The 10968-nt window shown below is 42.3% G+C and overlaps 1 protein-coding gene across 4 annotated transcripts in view; it reads left to right on the plus strand.

Annotated features, from left to right (window-relative positions):
- Positions 1-9812, plus strand: part of lpp (LIM domain containing preferred translocation partner in lipoma) — a 218761-nt gene extending 208949 nt beyond the window's left edge. For all 4 annotated transcript variants that reach the window (XM_058777838.1, XM_058777836.1, XM_058777837.1 and 1 more), the window contains 3 exons: positions 100-278; positions 6641-6761; positions 6902-9812. In XM_058777838.1, the coding sequence (XP_058633821.1) occupies positions 100-278; positions 6641-6761; positions 6902-7030 (429 nt within the window). In that variant the 3' untranslated portion in view covers positions 7031-9812. The remainder of the gene's footprint in view (positions 1-99; positions 279-6640; positions 6762-6901) is intronic.
- The last annotated feature ends 1156 nt before the right edge of the window (positions 9813-10968 follow it).

Here is a 10968-nt window from a genome sequence, read left to right on the forward strand (position 1 = left end):
ATGTGTTGATATAATTCTCAGTTGCCTTTTTTTCTACAGTTTGCTTTGGCTGAGCTTGTACATTATGAAAGATCTTTGTTTCTCTGTGTTTGATTTTAGAACACCCTGGAGACCTGCAACATATGTAGTAAGCCCATAATGGAGCGTATCCTACGGGCAACTGGGAAGGCCTATCATCCCCAGTGCTTCACCTGTGTGGTCTGCCATCGCAGTCTGGACGGCATTCCCTTTACTGTGGACGCCTCCAACCACATCCACTGCATCGAAGACTTCCACAAGTATGACCAGGCACACAAATATGCTTCATATTTCCATATACTACATGCAGCACACATGTAAACACACGTTGTGCAAAACATGTTATCTTAATCTCAATTACATTAACTTATAAAACATAATCAAATATTTAAAGCTATTTTTGGTTTCAAGTATCACATTCAAAACAATCTTATTTACAGGTAATATGACTTTTAAGTAGCCTGTTCAGCCTTTTTTGTATGTATTAAGGAATTGAAAGATTACAGAAGGAATATGGGATTGTGAGAATATAATTACAACAGACATGCCATTGTATCGAGGAACAGTTGGGCTGTACCTGGATTGTACTGTACTCATTGTTACTATTGTGGTATAATTAGGCCACCATCTGCTGAACTTCCTCCTTTTTGCTGTTTGTTGGTAAAACCCAATGAAGAAGTGAATCACCTGACTGTTATACTTTGTGTACACATACTCGCCTCTTCTCTCTCTGTTCCTGTCCTATGTTCTCAAACTGCTGAACAAACAAATGTAGTCATTGTGGAGCTTTCTAAAACATTTGTGTCTTTAAAATAAGTTCCGCTGGGTAGTAAAATTAGCTTATTGATGGCTTTCACCACTTTCAAAAGTGTAAATGGAATAGAGGTGCAATATTTATTTTGAAAGGTTGTTCACCAAAAAAAAAAATAATAATAATAATTAATAATAATAATAATTATTATTATTATTTGTCATCATTTACTCTTGCCATTCCAGACCTGTATTGGCTTGCTTTTTAAAGGGATACTTCACCCCAAAATGAAAATTTTGTCATTTATCACTTACAGTGGGGCAAAAAATTATTTAGTCAGCCACCAATTGTGCAAGTTCTCCCACTTAAAAATATGAGAGAGGCCTGTAATTTTCATCATAGGTATACCTCAACTATGAGAGACAAAATGAGAAAAAAAAATCCAGAAAATCACATTGTAGGATTTGTAAAGAATTTATTTGCAAATTATGGTGGAAAATAAGTATTTGGTCAATAACAAAATTTCATCTCAATACTTTGTTATATACCCTTTGTTGGCAATGACAGAGGTCAAACGTTTTCTGTAAGTCTTCACAAGGTTTTCACACACTGTTGCTGGTATTTTGGCCCATTCCTCCTCTAGAGCAGTAATGTTTTGGGGCTGTCGCTGGGCAACACGGATTTTCAACGCCCTCCAAAGATTTTCGATGGGGTTGAGATCTGGAGACTGGCTAGGCCACTCCAGGACCTTGAAATGCTTCTTCTGAAGCCACTCCTTCGTTGCCAGGCGGTGTCTTTGGGATCATTGTCATGCTGAAAGACCCAGCCACGTTTCATCTTCAATGCCCTTGCTGATGGAAGGAGGTTTTCACTCAAAATCTCACGATACATGGCCCCATTCATTCTTTCGTTTACACGGATCAGTCGCCCTGGTCCCTTTGCAGAAAAACAGCCCCAAAGCATGATGTTTCCACCCCCATGCTTCACAGTAGGTATGGTGTTCTTAGGATGCAACTCAGCATTCTTTCTCCTCCTCCAGTTGAGTTTTTACCAAAAAGTTCTATTTTGGTTTCATCTGACCATATGACATTCTCCCAATCCTCTTCTGGATCATCCAAATGCTCTCTAGCAAACTTCAGACGGGCCCGGACATGTACTGGCTTAAGCAGGGGGACACGTCTGGCACTGCAGGGTTTAAGTCCCCGGCGGCCCAGTGTGTTACTGATGGTAGCCTTTGTTACTTTGGTCCCAGCTCTCTGCAGGTCATGCACTAGGTCCCCCCCGTGTGATTCTGGGATTTTTGCTCACAGTTCTTGTGATCATTTTGACCCCACGGGGTGAGATCTTGCGTGGAGCCCCAGATCGAGGGAGATTATCAGTGGTCTTGTATGTCTTCCATTTTCTAATAATTGCTCCCACAGTTGATTTCTTCACACCAAGCTGCTTACCTATTGCAGATTCAGTCTTCCCAGCCTGGTGCAGGTCTACAATTTTGTTTCTGGTGTCCTTTGACAGCTCTTTGGTCTTGGCCATGGTGGAGTTTGGAGTTGGACTGTTTGAGGTTGTGGACAGGTGTCTTTTATACTGATAACGAGTTCAAACAGATGCCATTAATACAGGTAACGAGTGGAGGACAGAGGAGCATCTTAAAGAAGAAGTTACAGGTCTGTGAGAGCCAGAAATCTTGCTTGTTTGTAGGTGACCAAATACTTATTTTACCGAGGAATTTACCAATTAATTCTTTAAAAATCCTACATTTTTTTCTCATTTTGTCATGATGAAAATTACAGGCCTCTCTAATCTTTTTAAGTGGGAGAACTTGCACAATTGGTGGCTGACTAAATACTTTTTTGCCCCACTGTACCCCCATGTCGTTCCAAACCCGTAAAAGCTTCGTTCGTCTCTGGAACACAATTTAAGATATTTTAGATGAAACCGGGAGGCTTGTGACTGTCCCATTGACTGCATAGTAAATTGCACTGTCAAGGTCCATACAAGTATGAAAAACGTAGTCAAAGCAGTCCATCTGCCATCAGACGTGCAATCTGAATTTAATGATGCAACGTATCATATATGTGTATGTATATGTGTGTGTGTGTGTGTGTGTGTGTGTGTGTATATATATATATATATATCTTTTGTAACATTATAAATGTCTTTACTCTCATTTTATATAATTTCATGCGTTGTTTCCGAATAAAAGTATTAATTTTATTTACAGGTGCCATAGAATGCAAAACATACTCAGTTACTATCGTAACCTCGGTTCCCTGAGATACGGAACGAGTACTGCGTCTTAATAAAGACGCATATGGGAAAAGGCCTTTTTTCTCCTGAACTGAAGTCTTATTCAATCACGCAGTGAAACTGCACGACTATTGGTTTGTGCAGTGTGTAGAAAACTAACCAATGTGTCGGCAGCGGAGCTGCACGAGCCTATGGCGACGGCGCTCGCCAAAGCCCGCCAGAATGGGCGGGGCTTCTGGCTATATAAGCAGCCGTTTCGCCATAGGATTCTCAGGTTACTTCGACTGAAGCGACGACTGAGTTGTGCAGCTGCCTGGCACGGCAAAGTACGCAGTACTCGTTCCATATCTCAGGGCACCGAGGTTACGACAGTAAACAAGTATGTTCCCTGTCGATACTCCACTCGCACTGCGTCTTGATAAAGACGCATATGGGAACTCAATTCAATCACGCCGTACTAAGGCAGAGGAACGACTGTATAATATACCTTCACAAGCATTTAATGCCGATTAGTGAAGTGCAATAGTATACTCCAGGCTAAACGAGCTAAGCTCATAGGGGTTATGCTCGGCCTGGGTGATCATTCCATATGATTCTTACATACTCAGTGTTTCCAGGACCGAAGTATGCAAAGAACCAAGCAGAAAGCTTGAGCGCATCGTGGTCAAGAATTCTCCGTCAAGATTGTTCCCATAATGTATGCATGTATGCTCATCTATGCAGAGAGGACCCTGGCCTGTAAGGCTGTCACGTCCAGGTTATAAAACCTAGCAAATGTGGATGTCCATTACAGAGATTTGTGTGGCGGCCGGATGGGCCTCGCCATCCACATTTGCTAGGTTTTATAACCTGGACGTGCCAGCCGTACAGGTTCAAGCTTGCCTTGGTTTCAGGATGACCTTGGAGTCGTTAGGCCCGAATTCCAGGCAGGCAGGGCTAATAGAGAGTGCCAGTAGTTCTCCTACTCGCTTAGCTAGTGCTAGTAGCTGAACAGTTTTCAGCGACAGCGACCGAAGGTTCGTAGATTGAAGCAGCTCAAAAGGAGAGCCATTCAGGGGGCCAAGGCGGATTCAGCCTCTTGGCTCCCCTCAGAAAACGGACAACTGAGTTGTCCCTGCCTACCGATTGGCCTGCTATAGGGGCATGAAAGGCCGCTATAGCTGCTATGAACACCTTGAGTGTGGAAGGGCGCTATTCTGGCGCTACCACAGCTCTCATCTGAGCTGAGTCTAGAACTGTTCCCAGGAACGACACCCGTTGACTGGGGGACAGTGCACTCTTGGCGAAATTGACCCTGAGCCCCAGGCACTCTAAGTGGCTGAGGAGGAGGGCCCTGTGTGACAGTAGCTCCACATCTGACTGGGCTAGAATGAGCCAGGCGTCGAGGTAGTTGAGAATGCGGATTCCCATCTGTCTTTGAGGGGAAAGAGCTGCGTCCATGCACTTTGTAAAAGGGCCAGAGACAGTCCAAAGGGAAGGACCGTGTACTGATAAGCCACTCCTTCGAAGGCGAATCTCAAGAATCATCTGTGATGGGGGGCTATCTGGATGTGAAAGTATGCATCTTTCAGGTCCAGAGAACAGAACCAGTCCCCTGTGCGAATCTGCAAGAGGATCTGCTTCAGCGTGATCATCCTGAACGACCTTTTCATAAGGGCGTGATTTCATGCGTCTGAGATCGAGGATGGGCCGGAGGCCTCCATCTTTTTTGGGGACGAGGAAGTAACGGCTGTAAAAGCCTGACTCACTCTGAGCTGGAGGAACCTTCTCTATGGCTCCTTTTTCCAACAGCGTCATCACCTCTGAGTGTAGAACGCGAGCGTTCTCGCCCTGCACCGAGATGGAGACTACGCCGCTGAAGCGCGGGGGTCTTCGAGCGAATTGGAGTGAATAACCTCGTTTTATTATCCCCATAACCCATTCTGACACTCCGGGGATGGCCTGCCAGGCCTCGGCCCTCATGGCAAGGGGTTGCTTGGCCGCTTGTACTGGCCCTGTTTTTGCAACAAACACACTTCCCTCTGCACCCGGAAATGAACGGGGTGAGAAGAGGTTTAAAAGAGGCTGTTTGGTGGGCGGTTCGGCCGTGGCGGGACTTGGCCCTCTCCTCTTCCTGCCCTGCAGATCAGGTAGAAGCCGGAGGCGCAGGGTCCAACGCTATCCTGGGTCGGGGGCCCTGGCGCTTCGGAAGGGAACGCCCTCGCGTCTGCTGAGTCCTGGCAGGCTGAGGGACGGGAACGGCAGATGCAGGCCTCGCGGGCTGCTGAGTCGGCGCAGGCTTAGGGCGACTCGAAGCAGCTGCGGACCTGGAACACTTTGGCAGGAAGTGTCGCATGGCCTGTGAAGCCTTCTGTGCCTTTGTGAAGTGCTCAGCAAATCGTTCCACCGCAGGTCCAAAGAGGCCGTTGGGGGAAATCGGGGCATCAAGGAAGGGAACCTTGTCTGCGTCCTTGATTTCTGTCAACGTGAGCCACAGGTGGCACTCGAGCACAACTAGGCTGGCTATGGACCTTCCTATCACCTGGGCGGTGGTCTTGGTGGCGCGCAGGGCCAGGTCTGTTGCACTTCTCAGCCGCTTGTCCAGCTGAAGCGTAGGAGCATCCAGCGAGCGCTGAAGTGGTCCTGCATGGCTTGGACGGGTGGGCGGCCTTTGCCTTCCAACTGATAGCAGTGGGTGGGCAGAGGTGAGCAGCCACTGACTCATCCAGTTGAGGCATCTTCTCGTATCCCTTTTCTTCAGCGCCGTCAACTGTAGTGAGGGTGGATGAAGTGGAAGTACGGAGGCGAGCAGAGTAGGGGGAGCGCCAAGATTTCGTGAGCTCGTCGTGAACTTCAGGGAAGAACGGCGAGGGTCGCTGGCGAGGAGCCTGACAGCGCCCCAGCAGGAACCACCCGTCGAGACGGCTGCGAGAAGGCTCTTCTGGTGGAGACCACTCCAATCCCAGCTCTTCGACTGCCTTTGAGAGGACACGGAAAAGTTCGGTATCCATCCCGGCTTTGGCGGCGCTGGGCGCGGACGAATGCAGGGGGGGGCGGGGTCAGCTACCGAACCAATAGTCGTGCAGTTTCACTGCGTGATTGAATAAGACTTCAGTTCAGGAGAAAAAAGGCTTTTTCCCATATGCGTCTTTATCAAGATGCAGTACGAGTGGAGTATCGACAGGGAACTGTATTTACCTTGGCATAGTTGAATAATAAGAATTCTGTACATGGAAATGACATACCGTGAGCCTCAAACACCATTGTTTCCTCCTCCTTATGTAAATCTTGTGAATAAAAAAGACCATTGAACCACTGACCACCTGCTGTGAGCTACTGAAATGAGCCGCACTGTGAAACAGCCAGTCATGACCCTTCCAAATAAGCCAATAACAGACCATTTCATTCTGGGGAGAAATCCTAGGGTTGTAGATGTACAAGTAAAACCTTCTATGTAGATATCAGAGAACAATTTAAAATATTGCATCAATGCATTCTATTTGCACCTTTAAAAATTCTTACTAGCCTTAGACTTTTGAATGATAGTGTTTGTTTTGGTTTTGGTTTTGGTTTTGGTTTTTGTTTTTTGTTTTGTTTTGTTTTGTTTTGATCCGTCTTTGACTTTTTTTCCTTCATTTTTTTAAGGAAATTTGCCCCTCGTTGCTCTGTGTGTAAAGAGCCCATAATGCCAGCACCTGGCCAGGAGGAGACTGTGCGTATTGTGGCTTTAGACCGTGACTTCCATGTGCAGTGTTATCGCTGTGAGGTGAGTGAAAGCCCTTGGGTAGTTTAAGAATTCCTAAATGTCTTTGAAAATAGAAGTTTTGAACTGACATTTTTTTCCTTTTTCAAAACTATTGTGTGTGTGTGTGTGTGTGTGTGTGTACGCGCGCGCGCTCACTATAGGATTGTTGCTGTCTTCTCTCTGAGGGAGACAACCAGGGTTGCTACCCTCTGGATGGCCATGTTCTCTGCAAAAACTGCAACACCAGTCGCATCCAGGCCCTCACTGCCAAGGCTACGACTGACCTCTGAGTAACACACGTATCTACATGCAGGTCCCTAATATCCCTGCGTTCATCAAATCCTGAGAAACACCATATCCTGTCACATCACTGCACACAAATATTTATGCTCAGACAAATGCACATGTACACATAAAGCTGTCATTCCACTTAAGAGGCCACGACTTATCTTGTCGCTCATGCACCTCCACACACTGTGCCTTGTATTAAAATTGCACTCGTTTATTCTGTCCAATCATTTTTATTAGCAGATATGTATTCACCAGGGCCCACTACATCTGCTTGTAAACATCTAAACGAAGTAGGCCTATAGAGCAAGACTGTTAGATTCTAACTGATGTTCACAGAGCTGTTCAGTTGAGAAGTGGGACATTAAGAAAACCCTCATAGAACATCATAGAATCTACCTCTAAAAAGGGACCATGCTGTCTGATCACTATGCATTCCAGTATGTATCCAACCTACAGCTTTCGTTTTATTTTTAATCTCTGCAGTGTATTGTCACAATCCATCCCAACTTTCACATAGAGCTACTAGTTACACATGAAGTCACACAAGTATACATTCTCTGCAGTGACTTTATCAAATAACGCAGATACAAAAATAATTGGAAGTTTTCATTACGCATCATTCAAGCTTGTTAAACATATTTTTTAATCTTCTTATGGCGGCTGTGAAATTGGAGTTTCATGTTTGCTAAGGTACACAAGTCAGTATAGAAAGACCTGGACCTTCACCTTGAGTCGTGCATCACACCTGCTTCATCAGCATGTTTTTGTGAACATACTGTACAGGTCTATGTTTGTGAATGCATATGCTTTCAATTTACATTTCTGAATTTACCCTTTGAGATGAACGTTACCAAAGAGCTACATTTACTTTCTCTGGGACAGCGTGTATGTATATTATTGTATGCTTATGAAATCTAATGGGAAAAGTATTTTATCCTTTAAGGACTGTGAATGACCTTCAGTAGCTCAGAAGCCCAAATATTTTGTGGTTCATTCAGTACGGTTTGCTGTTTCTTCCTCAGTGTACCGCTTCAATTCAAGTGAATTTAGCAAGAATTAATCTGCGCTTTGAACTTTTTTTTGTGGTTTGGTGTGTTTTTTTTGTTTGTTTTTTTGTTTTTTCAAATTGCGCTCAGTTATCTCATTTATTTGTATATCATGAGTGAAAATGGTGAAAAGGTTTTAGGATAAAATGTATGTATTTAGATATGCACAGTGAATTGTGCAATAATGTCACGGCAGATTGAGAATCATTTGGTAATGAATTAAAATTCTCAGAGGAAAACCTGTCAGATTAGTGATAAAATGTGTGACAATCAGGGCTGAAAGGATGTTGGAAATGTGTTTTATTTTATCTAATTTGATCTAAGACTTTAAGGGCTGATGAGAGACAGCCTGGTGAGCAATATTTTAAATATCCTCAAATTGTGAATTTATTGTAATATTAGTTACATTAGATAGAGATACGTATTAATAAAAATAGGAAAAATAATTTTTCTTTCGTAATTTTGTACATGGACGATATCATTATGCAAATTTCTTCTTTGTTGTTGCATTGACACTTTACTAAGAAGGATATGCAGACATTTTTTTTATTCAACAAGAAAGTGTTCAAGCTGTTCTTAAAGCTACAGTGCACACATTTTGGGAAAATCTGAAATTATGTGTATATATCTACAGAGTTCCATTATAAATTTCGAGGTTTAGAGAGTTAACACCTGAGGAAATTTCCAGTCATATCAGTGTGCTGCAGTGATGCCCTAGGGAACTTCCCCTCTGGTTGAAGGGTAAATTCAGATGTGAAAGTCATGATATATATATGCAAACCGGATATAAATACACGGTTACGAGCACCTCTTGATTTATTATGGCAGTTTGTGGATTTTCAGTGTATAAAATGAAATGTGCTGTAGCTTTAAGCTATGAGAGCTTCATTAGTGCTTCAGTGCTTCAATCTGTACACTCTTACCTTTTCTATATGCGCCTTTTTGTGTGAAACTGAGGTGTTTTTTTTTTTTTTTTAAACACAAACACAGCTGTGACTTGTGGCTGATGTTACGTGTTTGAATTGTCTGTTTTGTTTTTGTTATTGTGGGGGGTTTTTTTTTCCTCTCTCTCTTTTTTCTATTCACACTACCTAGAGGCTATGCATGTTCGCAACTTGAACCAATCTTTATTTCCAGGTTTTATATAGAAAGACCAAATATTTTAATACTTAATTAGATATTTCGTTGTATTATGTCTTTAAAAACATTAAGTGTTATTGGAAAGAGAATTATTGCCGTATTACTTGGCACATTTAGGGCGTCCTTCCTCTCTTTTGCTTCACTCCTTATTCCCCAAACCCATCTCAAGTTCTTTTTATTCAAATTGCTTATAGATTTGTTTCATCTGTTAAACATTTTTGCTCATTTGAGTTGTTCAAATTGATTTGTTCTGTTCAAGTATTTGATTAGGATGCAATTTAAAACACTTTGTACTAAGTTTCCCCATTTGTGATCATTACAGTAGCAATAACCTGATGATTATTTGAAATTGTTGTTGCGGCAGATGCAGAATACTGGCATTCAAGTGCCTTGAAATATGTGGTATATTTGAATTGTCATATATAGGGCACTTTGATGATTTTTTTCTTTTTTTTTCTTGAAGATATTATTGTGTAAAACAACCTAATCTGTGCCCTAATGACATTCTAAGTATATACTTGGATTCTGTTCTTACACTCTGTTGTTTTTGATCACATACAACTTCCTCTATAATTAATAAACCTTTTGAAAAACTCCAGTGATTATTTGCTTTTTCTGTTTGTCAGTTGTTGTTGTTGTTGTTGTTGTTGTTGTTTTTTTTGTTTGTTTTTTCCTTCCTAATGCTGCTGTTAATTCATATTTCAGCTCTTTGCAGCGTTTGGCAGGTTTCCCAGGTAACGGAGACAGATTTTCATTGTACTCTTTGTACAACCTAAAGGAGAATTCATTTATCATGCTACTTGCTGATATCAGTGGTACATTCAGCACATGCTTAGCTTCTTTAGGTGGCATTTGAAAGACAATCAGCACAGAATCACGATTTAGATGAGCTCAAAATGCTACTGTGTGACAGTATTTTTCGTCTTTTGTTGCTTAGATATTTAATCAGGGAAATCAGTGAGATATAAAGTGGGTTATGAGGCTGATGGAGTTGTTAAAATTATTAAAGAGACTCAAAAGAAAAGAGCTTTTTCTTGGGCCCTCTGAGTCCCTGCTTGATTTAATCCTTTCAATTTGTCATCCTGCGTTCCAGGAACCGGCAATAAGCCACACACACAATTTTTTTTATTCTTTCCAGATTGCTAAATTGGAGCAGCACATCCACAATATTGGAGTTGAAAGTGATCCCAGATGAATGCAGAAAATTAATATTAGTTTAAATAAAACAAATAGTACACAAACACAAAAGTGTGATATTGCAGGTTTGTATTTTATTGCTGGCAGAAATTTGAAGGTATTATTGGAGACCACCATACACCACAACCTTTTTCAAATAATATTATGACATTATCTCTTTGGGATTGGGGTCACAGTGCAACAGTTTTTGACCTAATATCTCTATTCTATAAATTATTTGCATTATATATCCATAGTCTCTCATCTAAGCATGTGATTTAGAAAAAAAGATGAGGTTGTTATGGAACAAAATTGTGCAAACAAAAATGTATCCTTATGGTGATATTGAAGAGAGAGAAGAAACAAAACTGAGCTTTATAAATCTATATGTGTATGTGTGCATATCTTTGCTCTCTTCATGTTTGTGTGTGTGTGTGTGTGTTCCCTTCAGGGACCCAGTGTACGACTTGGTTTTACCGCTCGCTAATCTGCTGTTTACAAACAAATTGATGAGTGTGTGTCCCTCTGGCTAACATGATGTGGCTGCTAATCTGTGTGTTTGTGTAAGCATGTTT

This window comes from Onychostoma macrolepis, chromosome 06 (genome assembly GCF_012432095.1).
Source record: "Onychostoma macrolepis isolate SWU-2019 chromosome 06, ASM1243209v1, whole genome shotgun sequence".
Classification (NCBI taxonomy): domain Eukaryota; kingdom Metazoa; phylum Chordata; class Actinopteri; order Cypriniformes; family Cyprinidae; genus Onychostoma; species Onychostoma macrolepis.